We start from the raw sequence: 19,466 nt of genomic DNA on the forward strand, positions 1-19,466 counted from the left end.
TGTGTCTGAGGCCGGACTTGAACTCAGGTCCTCCTGACTCCAGAGCTGGTGCTCTATCCACTGTGCCACCTAGCTGCCCCTGAAAATTCCAATGATTTGGGTTTTTTTAGGAGGCCAGGAATGTCATGCAAGTTAGACATAAGCCTAGCTAGTTATTCTTTTATTAGTAATTAAATAATGTATTAGTAATTAATTAAATTAGTAACTAATACTCTTTTATTAGTACTACTGCTAATATGAATGATAACAATAGCTTCATGTTTCTTTGGCACATTATAATTTGCAAAGTACTTTCCCCTAATAACTGTGTAGAAAATATGGCATATTTTGTGGGTCCTGACTTGTAACTTCTTTAGTCAGTCAATAGGCATTTATTAAGTGCCTACTGTGTACCAAGAACTGTGCTAAGCCCTAGGAATATAAAGTAAAGTAAAAGACAGTCCTGTTCTCTTGATAAGCTCAGTCTAATTGGGGAGCCGGCACACAAACCACCATGTACAAGCAAGCAAGATGTTTGCTGTTCATCCGTTTCAGTTGTGTCTGACTCATGACCCTATTTGGGGTTTTCTTGGCAGGGATACTGGATTAGTTTGCCATTTCCTTCTCCAGTTCATTTTACAGATGAGGAACCTGAAGCAAACAGGGTTAAGTGACTTATCCAGGGTCTCACAGCTACTTAGTGTCTGAGGCCAGATTTGAACTCAGGAAGATGAGTCTTCCTGACTCCAGGCCCAGCACTGTATCCACTATGGTGCCACCCAGCTGCCCCCACAAGCAAGACATAGACAAGATAAATTTCAAATAATCAACAGAGAGAAGGCATTGGTATTCAAGATGACAGGGAAAGGCTTCAGTCAGGCAAACCCCTTCATTAATGCAGATGGGACTTCAAAACAGGGATCCATCACCCATTTTTGTCATGAACCTCAAACTACCCCCCCTACCTTGGGCAGTCTGGTGAACTCTATGGGCTCCTTCTCAGAATAAAGTTTTTTAAATGCATAAAATAAAAAATAAAGGATTACAAAAGGAACCCATTATATTAATGTAATGTCTCACAGGCATCACAAGGAGAACTAAGCCCTGGGTAATTGCTTACAGTGGTCAAGGGGTTAAACTGGCTGGAAGACTGGAGTGAGCCAGGTAGCAGGCTTAGTCTAGACCTGGCACAGGGCCAAGGATGTCGAATCTGATAACACACCTGCAGGCTTAAGGGGAGCTGGGAGGCCAGCTCATCTGTTCCCTTCCCAAGCCTGGCTTGGCAGAAAATATGGCAACACCCTAGGACTTGACTGCTGCTTATACAGAAGACTACTGCAGACTGGACTTGGTAATGGGAGGACAGAAAGACAGCTTGGGGAAAAGCTACTGATCTCATTTTTGTAAAAGGTAAAGTATCACAGACTGATAGACAGACATTTGTTGCTGTTCGGTCATTTTTCAGTCATGTCTAACTCTCCGTGACCCCATTTGGGGTTTCCTTGGCAGACATACTGGAGTGGCCTGCCACTTCCTTCTCCAGCTCATTTGACAGATGAGGAAACTGAGGTAAACAGCGTGAAGTCACTTGCCTAGGGTCACATAGCTAGTAAATGTCTTGGCACTGGATCTGAACTCTTGAAGATGAGTCAGACTTCAGGTCTAGCACGCTATCCATTGCAACACCTAGCTGCCCTTCTCTCATAGGGGAAGTTGAATTCAAAGAGAACAGGACTAACCATAAAATATACTATAATAATCTTACAGACCACATATAGAGAAAGTGACAGGGGAGGCTCATGGGGCAGTGAGGAGAGAGGCTAGATGGGATGATGGAAGACGGAGATGGTAAGAAATTACAAACTGGCTTCCCTTGCTGTTTCCATGGCTTTGTTAGAGGTGGTGCCATGTAACCATACAAACCATGGTTTAATGTCAAAAACCACAGAGCTGAAAAGGATGTCAGAGGCCCCCATATCCAGCCTATAACCTGACTACATTTGGTCTAGTTTGTAACCCATTTCCATATAGACTTTACACTAGACTACATCTACACTGTATCCACCATCTCAGGATTTAGTGCAGTGTTTCCTATTCCAACAATCCTGTGCTTAAATAGCTTCGGTGCCTGGGTGTCCACTCACTGCTTCCCAAGGCTCCTCATTCAGAAAAATTACAGAGCTGAAAGAGACCTCTCCCTCATTGATCAGCTGGTCCAAGCCATACCTGAAAAAAGAATCACCAACAGTCTGATTAAAGACTTCCAATGAGGTGAAAGCCATCATCTCCCAAGGAAGCCCAAGCTATTTGGGGCTACTTCTAATAGTTAGGAAGTTTTTCCTTACATCAAACCAAAAAACCTACCTCTATAAAACCCCCACTCCTATCCCTCCCTCCTCTGGGGCTCTTAATTTTGTCCTCTAGAGGCCAAGCAAAGCAAGTCTAATTCATGAGCTAAAATTCATAAAGCATTTATTAGCATAATGCCTACCAGACAGGTGCTTAATAAATGTTTGTTCCCTTCCCCCTCCACAACCTTTCAAATAAGGGCTGCTGCCCTCAAGTAACTGCTACTCTTTAACTGGCATGAAGGTTGGAACCAATCAAATTCTGCACTCACATCACCCAAATCTTTCTCTGACTCAGTGGCTGTGGCCATTCCAATCAATCAATCAATAAACATTTATTAAGAGTCTACCATGTGACAGGAACTTGTGCTAAACACACTGGCTTTCTGTCACATTTCTGGACTCTCACATTTCAAAGGCTCTCATATAATCCAGATGAACTCTGGGGTCCAAGGAAGTTTCTTTTAGAATAAGAGAATAATTTCTCTTTGAATAAGAGAATGAGATGGTTTAATAGGTAAAAAAAATGAGAAATTCTTGTGTCACATGGTACAATTAGCACTTGCATTATTAACTGCACATATATGTACATGTTATATGCACATGTAATAATGACAATTTTCCAAAAAGAGAGGGACCTTAAAAATTGTCTGGATTAAACCTCTCTCTCTCTCTCTCTCTCTCTCTCTCTCTCTCTCAAAGAACTTGAGGAGCAAAAGGTGAGCTGACTTGCTAGAGGTCACATAAGTGGTCTAAATGTCAGACCAGAACCCAGGTAAAATGACTAGACACATGAGGACTCTGAGAATGGAGGCTTGTGCCTAGCTGGAAGAAGGAAACTGACACACAAGAAAGAGGACACACGTACAATGGGGGACCAACCCTAGCCCTTGAGGAAGAAATATTTTACTAGGTAATGGCAGATCAACAAACTTAGACAACAAAGGTAATGAGGAAGTGAATGATAAGAGTAAAAAGATGGGATCAGAGTGGTCCAAAAGAAGACATATACTTTTCAGACATGGGTTAATATTGGAATTCATTTTATTTTTTGTAACAAGTCTCTCGGCATGCTTCTGAATCTAGAAGCAATCAGACACAGGGAAAGATCAACTCTTCCATTTATCTGCAATGAGATCTAGGACCAAGACCTTTACCAACATGAGTTTCAGTTTCTTCATCTGTAACATAGGATTTGATGATCACTAAGGTTTCTTCCTGTGATGCTCCTAGAAACATTCCATTCCCTGGGGAGGCAGGAGTAGAGACAGAAATGTCTAATGCTACAATTTATAGAGCTTGAAAGAAAACTCAAAAGATTAACTGATACATGACCTTGAAAAAAAATTTTTTTTTAAGAGAATCATAAACTACAGTGAAGGCAGATACAAACCGAAAGAGCATCTAGTCCATGCTCTTGTTCATTTGACAGATAATACACATATTTAGAGAGTGCACTATGGTCCAAAGATTGTTAGATTTGGACACAAATGGTGTCAGGTCAAATCCTCCCTATGCTTCCTTCTTGACAAACGTGACTCTGGACAAGTCACTCCAGGTGCTTAAAGGCCAATTTCTTTATCTGTAAAATGAAGGGTTGGATCAGATGACCTCTAAGGTTTTTATGACCCTCTGATACCACCCAGAAAATAACAGAGGTGTAGGGAGAAGCTACACTTCTTATATCTGAATCCTCCATGATCATGCATAAATTCTGACCAAAACAAAAAACAAAAAACCAAACCTGAAAATCTCTTCTTTAGCAACTGTCATAACAGCTGTGTGTCCAAACACTTAGCTGCCCAAATTTTCATCCTGCATCACTAGGTAACCTCTTCCTCCTCTCTTGCCATTAATCTCTAGCTATATTTACACTGGGCTATTTTACTAATGTTTGGAGGAAAGTGGTTCAGATATAGCAAACAGAATATTGTCTGAGTGTTTGATCAACATAAATGTCATCTGTTTTCCACCTCAGAGCAAGCATATGTAGAATTGCAAAGTAAGGTCTAGCGCTTTTCTCTTCCTTTAGAGCTTAAAATATATCGAGGAAATTTCATTTAGGGGGAAGGAGAAGAGTGCAGAATAGGGGGGGTGAGTGATCAAAGAGGCAAGTGGTCTCGGATCACTTAAAGACCACATCCAAACATTCAGATGCAAGACCACGTTCACATGCCAAATACCTTGCTCTTCACTCCCAGTTTCCTACTACTGGCTCCTTAAAAGGCACAGACGGAAACTTAGTTCTGCAGTCTGTGAAAGGCAGTCTGGCTATCTTGAGGTTTCTAATCAGAAGAGCTAGTTCCTGATTTTTGCTTGGGCTGGAACCATCAGGACTCGGGCAGCCTCTGAGTATTTTAGTTCGAAGAGAAATGGATTTTAAAGGACTCCATCAAGAAGATTTTCTTAAATGAGGGGTATCTGATGCCTTCAAAAGAGAAGACTACAGGAGAAAAGTAAGTAAAAAAATTACTTCACATAATTTTAAGAGTGCACCATAATAATGTATACTAGGGAATGGGAAGCAACTGAAACGGGCTGCCGGTCTTTTCCTAAGTAGTACTTTGTGTTCCTGAAATTTGTCCAGCTGCTGCCTTAATGGATCCGTCCATACAATGCATACAAAAAAGCTGCTTTTAGAGTCAGTGGCTGAATATGGGGGAGGAGTGGGGGGAGAAAGACATCCTCTACTGCCTTAAGACACATAATGTACCCCTCGGTCAAAATGTCTGTGGGATTTTTTGTTTTGTTTTTTTTTATACCTAACAGAAAGGCATGTTAATGACAGCTTAAGAGATCTTTTTTTAGAAATATAACCATTACTGCATATAAGTATGTTTTCAATTTTTCTAAAGTATTATTTTAAAACTACACAAAACGTTACCAAGACATCAATACTAATACACTGAGTACAATGGCAAGAGAATCTGATTTGAGGTCCAAGGACCTGAAATGGAATCCCGACTGTGACATATTAGTTGTGTGATACTGGGCAAGTCATTTTGTTTCTCTGGAACTCAGTTTCCTCCTATGTAAAAAGAGGGGTTTGGGCTATGATCTTCGAGGTTCTTTTCAGCTCAAAAAAATCTATGAACCTGACTAGGTGCGTGTGTGTGTGTGTGTGTGTATACCTATACATATATACATATGTGTGTGTGTATATATACATATACACACACCTATGTATAGGTGTGTGCATGTGTGTATATATATAGTATATATGTATATGTGTATGTATATATGCCTATACATATACACAAACATATACAAAGAAACAAAAAGGGTTCCTGAAAATAAGACTACATATTTGTGTAAATGTATAGTGTGTGTGTGTGTGTGTGTGTGTGTGTGTGTGTGTGTGTGTATAATACACATACACATGCACACAGCATTTTGTTAGGGTGACATTTAGAAGTGAACTTCCACTAACTAAACTGGTATAGGAAAATAACAATTCAAAAAAGCCCTCTCACTTAACTGCAAAGATGCTGAGGACCTGGATTTTAACCTCAGCAAGGCTACTTTATGACTGGTGTGATCATGGGCCAGTTACTTTACCTCTAAAGCTCAGTGTCTCAAACTGTAAAATGGGTAGGTTTGACTAGATAATCACCAAGGTCCAGCTAACCAGCTTGAAATCAGTGATCCACTTAGGGCTATATATTTATATGCTGAGGAAGCAGCACAGTCCTGGGTGAGCCATAAGGAAAAAAAACAGGAAGGACACAGAGGAAAAGGCTGCAGAATGTTAGACTGGGAAAGGCCTGGCAGAACACTGGCTTTGGGGTCAGAACTGGGTCCAAATCCCAGCCCTGCCACTTGACACCTCTGTGACCAGGTCATCTTTCAAGACCTCAATTTTCTTATCTTCGAAGGAAGGGGGTTAGACCTTTAAGATACTGTCCAGGAATAAAATCCTGAGACTCTCCTGAGAGCCAAGACCACCTAATCCAACCTTCTTTTTATCTGAGTCCTCTGAGCCCCAGAAGTCAAGTTCCTTACCCTATGGCAAACACCACACAGCAGCTGAAAAATCAAGATAGGACCCAGGAACTGGCATAGAGACAGGGTCTGTGACTTCATTGGCATGGAGAACTGTTAAGTGAGGAAATTCCTTTTATCAATGCACATTGGCACTTCAGCAGTTTCAGAGAGTTGCCTAGAGCAAAGAGAGGTTAGGTGATCTGTCCAGTGCCACTCCACTGGTATGGGATTTGAACCCAGGCATTTCTGGCTATGTGACCCCCCTCTCTGTTTACTGCAACTTGATGAAAATTTGAATTATGAACAAATCATATAAAAATACATTCACTATATTGTGGTTTGAATCCCATCTTAACTCAAACCTTTTCTGGTTGCATCTTACATTCCCCTAATAGAAAGAAAGAAATAAGAAGGCAGGGGCTGTTGTATTTCATTTGTTTGGGTAGCCCTAGCTCCCAGTATTATACTTTGCACACACTGTGCTCAATCTATCAAGCAAATGATATGTTTGTATCTATATATTTCAGTTTAATATTATGACCTTAAAGGCAGAAAGGAAAGAGAAAGAAAAGAGGGAACAGGCTTAGAAGTGGAAGGTGTGACCACATTTCCTACCAATTTCTATTTGCCAGGGCCCAAGGTTCATCCCAACCAACCACCAGCACCACAGTACCCTTCCTTAACTAGGGTGACAATGCTCTGACCCACAAGAGAGCTCCTCCTCTTTCTAACCCCCAATTTTATCTGTTTGATCAATCTCTCAAATAGTCTGACTAGAAACAGGAAAAATTGTTTTTCTTCACCACACCAATATGACTGACCAGAAAACAACAAAAAACCCTCCTACCACCCTCCCCCCCCCCACAAAAAAGCATTTACTAGGGAGCTACCATGTGCCAAGAATGGTACCGAAAGCTAGGGATAGGCAAACAAACAAATAAAACCTGACAGCCCCTGCCTTCACCTTTCATTCTAGTAGGGGAAGATAAGATGGCCCCGCTAAGTAAATACAAATTATTTTGAGCTAGGCTGGATTCCTCTAGGACCCAGAACCTGAGCTATAAATGCTAAGAGGTAGAGGTGAGGAGGAGAGGGTGAGCAGCCTGACTGAACTTCAGAGACAGAAGGCCAAGTTCAGGGCAGAGCAGGCAGGCCAGGCTGACTGGAATATGGAGGACATGAAAGAAGTCTACAAAGACAGCCTGGAGCCGAGACTGGAGAGGGCTAGGTCTGATGGGGGATTCTGCATTTTATCTTAGAGGTAGCAGGGGCCTAAGGAAGGCATCTGATGTTGTCATGGAATGTGCCTTAGAAAGATTATTTCTCAGTATGGAAAATCAGTGGCAGAGTTTTCAACCTCAGAATCAGACCCATAGCTCAAGTTAACAATCCACTTTTCAAAAGTCCTGATAAGTCTCCGTTGTCTCACTACGCAGAACAAGCCCAAAAGAGAAAATTATATTCTTTCTTAGCTGTGCATGTGACTCTGGGAAATTGCTATCTGCCTCAGTTTCTTCATCTTTATAATAGGAATAATTGTCCCACCTTCTTTTCAGGGCTGCTGTAAGGATCAAATGATACATTTATAAAGTCCTTTTAAAACCTTAAAACACTATATGGATACTATTATTATCTTCATTTCCCCAAAAAATTTAGGTTTCAAGAAATAGAAAGGTACTTAAGAGATCCTAGGGCAACTTCCCCATTTTACAGATGATGAAACTAAGGCCCAGAAAGGTCCATATAATAACAATGACTGTCATGATTATCAGGACTGTGAGGGGGCTGGCTTTTGTTTTTCTTTATATGCCCATTGATTAGCACAATGCATACAGTAGGTGCTTAATAAATGCTCCTTGGCCTAACCTGCTATAGAGCAGAGCACTTCAAGGTTTACAAAACACACTATCTCTACATACCTCCAAGATCCCTGAGCTGCCATCCTTTCCAGAACTAGGAATAATAAAAGCTCACATTCTTAAAGAGTTCCTTAAGGTTGGCAAAGCCACGTGCTATTTTATGCGAACTGATCCTCACACCAACCCCTAGAAGGTAAGCGCAACAGATGCTATCATCCCTTTTATTCAGAAAGCACAGAGTTTAAGAAGGCCAAGAAAAACAGTGGCTCTTCTCTAAAAACCGAGAGGTATAAAAGCCAAAAACAATGGGAAAATCGGTGCTACCCGGATCAGCTCTCCATACCAAACTATTTTCTGATTTCACTGGATCGAAATTACAGGTCTAGAAGGGGCCTCTGAAGCCATGTAGTCACTCACACACACTCCTTGTTTTAGAGATGAGGAAATCGGGTCTCAGAGATATCGAATTTGTCCAAATTAGATAACTGTGTGCCCAAAGTCATATAGGTATTAAGCAATGGAATCAGGATTTGAATCCAGGGTATTAGGCTCTCTAGAACAAATACTTTTCCTACTGGGGCACACCAGGACACCACTCTACTCCACTCTTCCCCTATAATAGCTTAATAATCCTTTGTTATGACTCACCATTCTCACCATATACCAAGTGCACTGAGCCCAGAGCATGCACACTCAATCCTCACCTGATAAAAACACACCAGGTCCTTACACTTGTATTTCTTACTGGAGTCTTACTGTAGTAGATAAATCACATTCCTGTTCCCCTACCAGTCCCGAAGATAAGGACTTGAGCTCTGAGGTTATAGCCAGGATTTATGGATGGAAAAAGAAAGAGAATCTAAAAGGGAAGGTTAGATTGCCAATTCTTTTCTAACCCAAGTCTAGAGAATGACTGGGGTGGGTGAGGGGCAGGGAAGAACCTGCCAGACAGGATTAGCTGTTTTGTCCAGGAGGCATGTGGAGCAGAGGTTGGTTGTGCAAGGCCACCACTAGTTCACAGCCCTACAGAGATTAGCATGCACATTTCCCCATTTCCCAGCCCTCCTTTTCTTTTCCTTTAGCATAAATGTGTAGTTGGACTTTGCCAAGCTTTTTGTCAATTAGGATCTCTTTTCCCATGGGGATTTCCAAATACCTAGCAAATTTCTAAAAGGCAGAACCAAGAGTAGCCGGGATCAGGAAAGTGGGTTAACTGCCAACATCCAATCTATGATGTGAAGTCACAGAGCATGTGTTCCTGCATTTGGAGCTGGAAGAAGACTCAGTCTTCCCAGTCCAACTTTCTCTTCTTACAAACAAGGAAATGGAGACCTCGGGAGGATAAGTACCTTTGCCTGAAGTCAGAGTAGTAGTGAAGAGCGAATGGCTCGCACTGAGACAGAAGTCTTCTGCCACCACATCATTCACTTTTCCCAATGGATTTCCAATCATTCAGCAAGTATTCGTTAAGCACTTGATATGTACCAGGCAGCGGGCTAAGCCCTGGGGATGATGGGAAAGACAAAAGCAATCCCTGCCCTCCAGAAGTGTACATTCTAATGGAGGAGACGAGGGATATGAATAGATACCCACCAGATACAAAGAGAGAGTAATTTTAGAGGAGAAGGCATTAGCAGCTGGAGGAGTCAGGAAAGCCTCCCACCCCTAGAAGGTGAGTCTTGAAAGGAGACAGAGATGCTAAGAGGCAGAGGTAGAAGAGAGAGCCTTCTAGGCATGGGGGTAACCAATGAATTTAGCAAATACTTTGTTAGTTCTTTTTATGTACGAAAGACTCAGCTGGGAATGAATGAATGAATGAATGAATGAATGAATGAACTAATGAATGAATGGATGACTTATCAAGTGCTTCCTCTGTTCTAAGCCCTGGAGATACAATTAGAAAAATCCCTCAGTCCCTGCTTTCAAGAAGCTTACATTCTAAAGGGGAAGACAATTCATTCACATTGAAGGTTTCAGCTACAAAGATATAAAGATACTAAGATTACAGGATCATATATCTAAAAGAGGAAGAGACTCCAGGGTTTATCCGATCCAATTAAACCTAGTCAATTTCCAAGTGAGGACACTCAGGCCCATGGAGGTTAAATGACTTTATTGTTGTTTAATCATGTCTGACTCTTGGCATTTTCTTGCTACTTCCTTCTCCAGCTCATTTTACAGATAAGGAAACTGAGGCAAACAGGGTGAAGTGACTTGCCCAGGGTCACACAGCCAGTAAGTGTCTGAGGCCAAATTTGAATTCAAGAAGATTGAATTCATGAAGTCTTCTTGACTCCAGGACCAGCACTCTGTGCAATATGGCGCCACCTAACCACCCCTCTTACACTGTACCATGCTGTTAAATACCATAATGGAGTTGTCTGGAAGAGGAATAAGGTATAAAAACACAGATGACTAGAATATAGGGTATTAGACAATAAGCCCATTATATTTTTGCAAGAGCAAATGCTATATGAGCCTGATGGGAAAGGAAAATCAGGAGAGGCTTCTTGGAAGAAGTATGGCTTGGCAGAGTAAGTAAGAAAATAAGGCAAAGGAGAAGGGAGGAAATTCTAGATAGTGGGAATAGTCTAAGCAAAGGTTTACAAGCAGAAAGAGAATGCATAGGAATTAATGAGACTGTCAGAACAGAGAGAGCAAGAGGCCAGGAAGATGAAGAGCCAGAGAAACACACATACACACACACACACACACACACACACACACACACACACACAAATGGTTTTTGCAAAGTCAAGGGAGAAGAGGATATTCCATAGAATAATGTGGGCAATCGGCCAAATGTTATGGAGGACAAGGGTTGAAAAGAGGTCACCGGATTATGGTCATTTTACTACAGTGTTTAGGGCTGTCATGAGGACAGATGAGGCTTAGTTGGCTTTGCCCCAGAGGGCAGAAAACGGGGCAATGGATGGAATTCACAAAGAGGCTAATTTAGAATGGATGTCATGAAAAAATTCCAAAGAATGGCCCAAAATGGAATGGGCAGCCTCACAAGAGTTAGTCCTTTCCCTGAAGGCCTTCCAACAAATCTGAATGACTCCTTGTCAGGTATGTTATGGGTGAGATTTCTTCCATGGATGGGTTGGACCGAGGCCCCTTCCAACTCTCAAATCCTGTGATTCTGTAGTTCTGCTTTCTACCCTCTGCTTAAAGTCCATCCTTTCAGCCTTATTTCACATGAAATGGTAGCTGAATCAGAAAACCCGTCTGCACTTTCCTCTTGGCTCCGTGTATTTGCACATCAATTGACTTTCTCCTAGTCTCCACCTTTCTGTATATTTTGGCTTCTTCTAAGTCTCGGCTAAAGTGTCACCTCCTCCATGCAGCCTTTCATGCTAAAGGTACACTCTTCCTCCTCAAATTCTCCCAAAACTGTTAGGATCCATCCTTTGCCCTATCACATTCATCCTTGTATTTAATTACATTTAACTAACCCAGTGGAACATAACTTTCTATTCACTATGGTGCCACCGAGGTACCTGAATTGAGTGCCCAATCATTTTTTTAAGTATGTAGTCACAAATGTGTTTGGTAAGTATTTATTTGTATTAACATAATGTATGTATGTAGGATATTTCTAAAGTCCCTTTGTGACATGAAAAATTACATGACAAATAGAAAAGTTTAAAAGAACATTTGTTAAAGTGCTAACATTCAAATCTCCAAACTTCACAATAATTTTTATGCTAGTCACAGAATCTCAGAGTTGGAAGGGACCCCAGAAACCATCTAGTTCAACATACAAGAGTGGTCACCCATTCTCCAATTAGGAAGAACCCACTTCCTTCCTTCCTCTCTTAGGCATTTTACTTTTTCCCACATGCTCACAGCAAAATGGACAAAGAGCAGGCCTCCCGAGATAGAAAGATCTGAGTTCAAGTTCATTTGACCTCTTGGTGCCTTAGGCACCCGAGAAAATCAATTACTAAGAAGGTACAAGCCTGCTCCAAAGTTCTCAGCATCAGAGAAATAAATGTTCCTTATTCCTATCCCTAAGGCTAAATTTATAACTTTGCAATCTCCTCCTATTGTTCTTAGCTCTGCCTTCTACAGGTCAAGAAGAACTACTCTAACTCGTATTCAAGTTTTCAAATGGGGTCTTCCATCCCTTAGTCTTCTCTTCTCCAAGTTAAATATTCTACTTCCCTCAACTAATCTGCGTAAGGCATGAATTTAATACCATTGACTATTGTGGTCCCACTCTTCTGGATACTCTTCAGATTACGAGTGCCATTCCTAAAATGTGGCCCCAAGAACTAAATGTCCAGAGCAGAGCCAACTTACATTCAGTCAAGTAATACTCCATCTCATTCCTAACCCAATTAAAAATGCACCAATTTTTGCTCAGTGATTTACGCATAACCTGCATTGCTGGTTCTAACCTTCAGGGCCTGTAAACATGCTAGACACAATCATTTTAATCCTGGGTACATCCAAAGTGAAATTCAATTTGATTTTAAAGTTCTTCAAGCACCCTGACTGCAGAAAACAAATGCAAATTCTGTATGTTGTCCACACTGGTCATTTGATCTATATTATTTCCCATACAATTTGTTGGCCATAGGAACTGGCACCCAAGCAGGATATTGGTTAGTTGGTGACACTGTAATGTTTACAGCCCAATTTTTGGACCTGAGAGAGGGAGAGAAACAGTGGGATCCAAGACGAAATAAACAATTAAAAAAAACCCAAAGAGGAGCTGACACACTTATGACTACATACCTGAGAAAGATATTGGGCACTCAAATCGGATAGCTAGGTGGTGCCTCGGTGGATCGACGCCAGGCCTGGAGTCAGGAAGATCTGAGACCAAGCCTGGTCTCAGTCACTTACTAACTGAACATGTCACTTAACAACCTGTTTGCCTCAGTTTTCTCATCTATGAGATGGGAATGATAATAGCACCTACCTTGCAGAGTAGCTATGAGGATCAAATGAGATAATATTTACGAAGCACTTAGCACAGTGCCTGGCACACAGTAGGTGCTACATAAATGTTAGCTACTTTATTATTAAATCTCTATGAACTATTGCCCAGTAAAACAAAACAGCCACATGGGGAGGTCTGAGGAACAGAATCTTCAAAAATGCATGCCAATGAGCTAGTAAGTGTTTTAACTGGTTTGTCAGTGGAATATGTGGGAATTGCTCCAAGAATTACTTGGAAGAGTTAGCTCTCTACTTATAATCAAGCTTACTCCATTTATGAGACAACATGCAATTATGAAATATTCCCCCAATCCAGGCACTCTGCTATGCTCTGTGAATAGAAAAACAGAAATAAAAATGTCCCTTGTATTTGGAGAGGAGAAAACATGTACATTCATAAGTACATATGAATTACATCAAAAATAAATATAAAATAACTGGGGGAAGGAGATGGAATCAGGGAAGGTTTCATGGAGTAGGTGAAGCTTGACCTTGACGTCTTGAAGGAAATGAGATTCTAAGAGGCAGCAGGCACGGGAGGCAGGCAAAGGTGTCAACCAGAAAATAGGGCATCTCAAGAAAACAAGTTCAGGGGGCTCTATAACACGGGAAAGATGGGAGAATATTGGTAAAAAACATTAAGTTTGGTTGGACAGTGAGCAGCATGAGAAGAGCAACATGTAACAAGTCGGAAGATATGGGCTGTGAAGGGCTTTAAAGGAAAAACCTATGAGTTAGTCATTAACCTTAGAGGTGATAGGCAAAATTCAATTCTGTTGGCCTTATGGGGTCAGTGGAGTGATTGAACTTAGAAATGGTCAAATTTAATGTTACGTGAGCAGCGTCACGTAACTCAATCAATATTTCTTAAGTACAACATGAAAGTGTTTGGCTCAGTGACAGGGACACAAAAGAAAATGATGCCCCTAAGGAACTGGAGTGTTCTTACACTATTAAGTACTGGCAATTAGGTGCTACAGGGGATAGAGTCTGGACTTGGAGTCATTAAGACCTGAATTCCAATCCAGCCTCAGACACTTATTTGCTGTATGACTGTGGACAAGTTACTCAAATGCTTCTGGCCGCAGTTTCCCCACCTGTAAAATGGGGGTTTGAATAACCCCTACCTTCCAAAATTGTTAGGAAGATAAATATAACATCTGTAAAGCACTATATAAATGCTAATACAGCAGGAGGTAGTGTGTGATAGTCAAAGATGAGATCTAGGTTGAAGGCTTTAATAAAATTTGAAGGAGAGAAGACCATGTAACTCTCCATATAAGTGGCGCTTCATTTCTGAAAAGCAGAATTGGGAGGTACATTCTGGGCCCAGGGGGTGGCTTCCAAAAATGCACAGAGGTGAAAAATGTCAGACTGAATCCAGAGAACTGCTAGTAATCCAGTCTGGGGAGAATATAGTGAACGGGAAGAGGGAGGAAGCAATGTGAAAAGAGGCTAGGGGAGTGCTTTAAAAAACAACAAACCGTGAAATGTGAAAAGAAGAGATCATAGCAGAAGCTTAAGAGGGAATGAAGAACTCCACCTACCTCAAGCTAGCCTCCAAACAACCCTCTTGCCCACAGAGGATTGTTGACATGGGACCTGTGTGATTTCATATAGTAGTTGATATAATTCCTCCTTGGCTTTTATATTTTTAAATAAGATTAAGGGGAAATGTATAAGCCCCTAAATTTCCAAGATTAAGGGGAAATGTATAAGCCCGTAAATTTCCAATTTAGCATTTTAGGAAATTACACTAAACAGAATAAAATTAATAAAGATGTGCACACATCTCTCACCTCATGTCAGGGAGGTGATGGTCTAGAGAAATAGAATGACATATACATTCTCCAGGAGCAGCTACGTTACCCAATGGATAGAGTTCCAGACCTGGAGTCAGGAAGATTCATCTTCCTTAGTTCAAATCTAACTTCAGACACTTCCTAGCTATGACCAGTTACAGAACAGAATTAATTATAAAATGATACAATATTAATCTAATTTCATCATTCTTTACATCCTCTGTCACTGTCATCCATTCTGCCACCCAACCTTAAGTTACTCATATAAATATACAGAGGCAGCTAGGAGGCACCATAGTACACAGAGTGCCAGGCCTGGAGTTAGGAGGACCTGAGTTCAAATTCGGCCTCAGACACTTACTAGCTATGTGACCCAGACAAATCACCTAAACCCTGTCTGCCTCAGTTTCCTTGTCTGTAAAATGAGTTGGAGAAGGAAATGGCAAAACACTCTATTATCTTTGCCAAGAAGACACCAAACGCGGTCACAAAGAGTTAGACACGACTAAACGATAACAACATATCCTCCAATGTGGTGGGTGTGTCAATGTGTTTTGCTGGCCTAGATACATTTGTTACGAGGGGACAGGAGGTATGCCAGTGAGTAATTATAAAAGTCCCCAAAGCATCTTATTTTCAATGCACCAAAAGAAAACAAGATGTTCCAAAGAAGCATAAACAAATAAAACAAGTTTACCACTGTAAACAGAAGGAACAAGCATAAAACAGAAATGAAATGTTGCAAAATTGCCAAGGACCAACAAGCCTGGCTCTCAAGGTCCAAGAAGAGACCCCCAAGCCCCTCCTCTGAAGAGGTGGGAGGTCCGTGGGCATAGAGCACTGCAAACATTGTCAGATGTTTTCAATTTATTGATTGGTTTTGCTGAATTTTAAAAATCTTTTCCCCTACTTTTTTTTGCCTTTAAAAATATAATTTGTTATATGAAATGGCTTTCTCGAAGGGCCAGGAGGAGGAATACTAGGGGGAATTTGGGTGCTATTAAAAATGTCAACAAAAAATCTTTGCAACAATGTGCTTCTGGAGGCCAACGCTGTACTGCAGATGTGGTCTGACTTGGGCACAGAAGAGAAGGGAGTATCATTTGCCTTGTCCACCTGCCCCTGATGCAATCCAAGATCACACTGGCTTTTAGGCTGCCATGTTCCACTGGGTAAGCTCCCAGTATACCCAACATTCTATATTACTTTCACACAAACAGAAAGGTCCCATGATTAAAGGTCTCCAGATTAAAGCACAAGTCAACTTCACAAATGAAAATCATTTTAATAGAGTCAAAGATCCAATAGCTTACTAAATAGTGTAAAATGAAACATCTCCCTCCCTTTCCATTTGCTTGCGTATCTCAACATGATGGTTCTGAGTGTATATACAGAGCTCAATGTTTCCCAATTCTAAATCAAACAGATGACTATATTTGGAGAAAATCCGGGGTTAAGGTTAATTTATTCATCCCTTTTGCATTTTCTCACATTCATAATCTAGCAGAGCAGATGGGAAATGTCTCTGTATTTAAAAACTAAACAAGCAATGTTTCCAAATCTCTGTGTATTTAAAGTCTAAGTGTTGTTTGGGGGCTGTTTGGGTTTTTTTGCAAAATTGCTAGCACACTATCCCACAGGTTGCAAAAATCTCATTTCCTAGCAGATCACTCAGTTGACTTTGCCAATGAAGAAACACCCAAAGAATTAGTTTCATTCTCTTTCTCCAACAGCCTCTGTCCTATCCACTTAATCGCTGTGGGGTTCCCCTTCATGAGAAATAAGTAGCTTTTGCTCCCTACAACTAGAAATTTGATTCAGTCACTAGAGGTCGATGTAGGACGCCCTGGGCCTCTTCAAAGATCCTGAAGTTAGGGAGGTGCTATTCCTTCATGGGAATCAGGGTAGCTGATTATCCAAGTGCACTGGCCATCACGTCTGCTGATTCCTCTGTTGTGACTGAGTTGTCTGACTTTTCATGACCACTTTTGGGATTTTCTTGGCAAAGACACCAGAGTGGTTCGCCATTTCCTTCTCCAGCTCATTTTACAGATGAGGAAACTGAGGCAAACAAGGTAAAGTGACTTGCCCAGGGTCACACAGCTAATAAGCGTCTGAGGGCAGATTTGAACTGAGGAAGATGAGTCAGCCAGACCCGAGACCCAGTAATCTATGCACTATGACGCCACCTAACTTCCCCACTGTGGACTCCTATTTGTCAACAACTTGGTACATGAGAACTTAGCAACATGTTTCAATTATTACCAGGCTAAGCAACATCATGACAAACCTGCTCAGGGAAAGTTGTCTCCAAAACTCTTGTTTCTTAAAAACCAAAAAGGGCTGGAGGTGATGAAAGGCCACGCCAGGACTTGAATTAGGATATTCAGTTTTACTTACATTGCTCCTGATAAAAAATGAGTAAAATTACAGTGCTAGATAAATATCAGATGCTACTATTACTAATATCTCTGTTAGGGAAATAAAACCAAAAACTACTTCCTGCCCACAGAAAACTTATAGTCTACTAGGGGCACACAATGGGCAAACAGATAATCACATTTTTTTCTCACATTCCCTAGTGTGAAAATTGAGGCAGATCATCCATCCTCAGGTCAGTTCTCTTGGGCATCAGAGGGTTAAATATTTATCCAGGTTCACAGAGACAACGTCCTTTAAAGCCAGACTCTGAGTCTAGGGTTATTATCTAATATATCAATCATCCTTTCATAGACAAGCATATATCATCCAATAAATCAATCATCTTTTCATAGACAAGTGTAACACAAAGTAACTTGTCTGACACAGAAAAAAGCATCAGCAAGATGGAGGAGGGCGAGGGGAAGGAAGTATCTGGAAAAGATTCCAATGGGAAGCAGCATTTGAGTTGAATCTCAACTGCTGAAGGAAGTTGAAGGAAGATTCAATAATCAAGTTGCATGAATCTACTAAGGGCAGCTAGGGAGGACAAAACAGGGAACTTTGAAGGAAGCTAGGAATTTTTTTTTTTTGCTTTTAGGCAATTGGGGTTAAGTGACTTGCCCAGGGTCACACAGCTAGTAAGTGTCAAGTGTTTGGTCTGAGGCCGGATTTGAACTCAGGTCCTCCTGACTTCAGGGCCGGTGCTCTATCCACTGCGCCACCTAGCTGCCCCGAAGCTAGGAATTCTAAGAGGCAGAGGCTAAGAGAGAGTGCATTTCAGACACAGGAAGTAGCCATCTATATAGTGTTAGGGGCTAGGAAGGCAAAGGCAAAAATGAATTTGTCCTTGCCCACAAGGGGCTTACATCTCCTCTGGAGGAACAACACGGCCACATGGAGATAGAAAACAGATACATGGCAAATACAAGGTAACCGAGGTGGGCTCCACTAGGGGCAGGTGACATCATTTAAACTGGCTCTGCCTTGCTTACTTAATCTGTAAAATGAGGAGAATGACAGGACCCACCTCCCTGAGTTGTGAAGATAAGATCCGCAAGCCTTGAAGCACTATCTAAATGCTGGTTTTGATGATGATGATGAAACCTGAATTTTAATAGAAATATTAAGGTGTCAGTTTGTGAACAATCTTGAATTGGCTTCCCAACATTCTTGAAGTAAAAGCTGCACATTTACAAATGCTAAATTATTATTGTAAAAATAATAACAGATATGGGCTTCACTAAATCCTCTGCATACGCCATGTTCTCGATAACTACATGAGGTGGTGGCGTTGTTCAGTCCTGTCCGACTCTTCGTGACCCCATTTAGGGTTTTCTTGGCAATGATACTCATAGTTTGCCACTTCCTTCTCCAGCTCATTTTGCAGATAAGGAAACTGAGGCAAACAGGGTTAAGTGACTTGCCCAGGGTTATACAGCTAGTACATTTCTAAAGCCAGATTCGAATGACTCTTCCTGACTCCAGGTCTGACATTCTACACATTTGGCCACCTAGCCAGCCATGAGGTGGGTACTAAGGGCATTATAAGAGAGATTAAGTGACTTGTCCATGGTCAACTCCTCAGTGTCGAGTCAGGATTTGAACCCAGGTCTCTTCCAACTCCAAGGGTACTATACCATACATTAAATATGTTTGCAACAGCTACCAAATACAGAACAGATGTTAGAAATGAATCTTCTAATCCAGGTATTACAAAATAAGATAATACATCTGTATCATTTATACTGTGTCCCAGAAGTCTTAAAGCAGTTTTAATCTATTAAATATTTAATCGCTTTAATATATTGAGAGCTTAAAGCTGCACTAAGACTTTTGGGACACTGAATTTTCATTTGGTTAAATGAACCCCTTCAACCTTTACTGATGCCCACTTACAGGAAGGAGAAGAAATTCTAACAGGGCACAAAAATCAATATAAATGGGTTAATGTACAAACATACACATAGTAAATCAAATATTAGCAATATGAGTTTAAGGCTATATATACACACTGTCATCCAATGTTGTTTCTGGTGCAGGGACTTAATTCTGTGAACTTTTTCCTAATCAGTGGCATGGATGTTGGCCTGGGAACTTGGATTTTCCCAACAAAAGGCTGC

The 19,466-nt window shown here is 41.1% G+C and overlaps 2 protein-coding genes across 13 annotated transcripts in view; one reads left to right on the plus strand and one right to left on the minus strand.

Annotated features, from left to right (window-relative positions):
• MED12L (mediator complex subunit 12L) overlaps nt 1–19,466 on the minus strand; it is a 424,290-nt gene that overhangs the window by 197,020 nt on the left and 207,804 nt on the right. The window lies entirely within an intron of this gene.
• P2RY14 (purinergic receptor P2Y14) overlaps nt 4,570–19,466 on the plus strand; it is a 53,938-nt gene continuing 39,041 nt past the window's right edge. For all 3 annotated transcript variants that reach the window (XM_078147187.1, XM_020980865.2, XM_020980864.2), the window contains exon 1: nt 4,570–4,783. Coding sequence is in view for 1 of the 3 variants with exons in the window: in XM_020980864.2 (XP_020836523.1) it covers nt 4,752–4,783 (32 nt within the window). In the remaining 2 variants the exon portion in view is untranslated. The remainder of the gene's footprint in view (nt 4,784–19,466) is intronic.

The sequence above is a fragment of the Phascolarctos cinereus genome, unplaced genomic scaffold, assembly GCF_003287225.1.
Source record: "Phascolarctos cinereus isolate Bilbo 61053 unplaced genomic scaffold, phaCin_HiC Scaffold_7;HRSCAF=346, whole genome shotgun sequence".
Taxonomy (NCBI): domain Eukaryota; kingdom Metazoa; phylum Chordata; class Mammalia; order Diprotodontia; family Phascolarctidae; genus Phascolarctos; species Phascolarctos cinereus.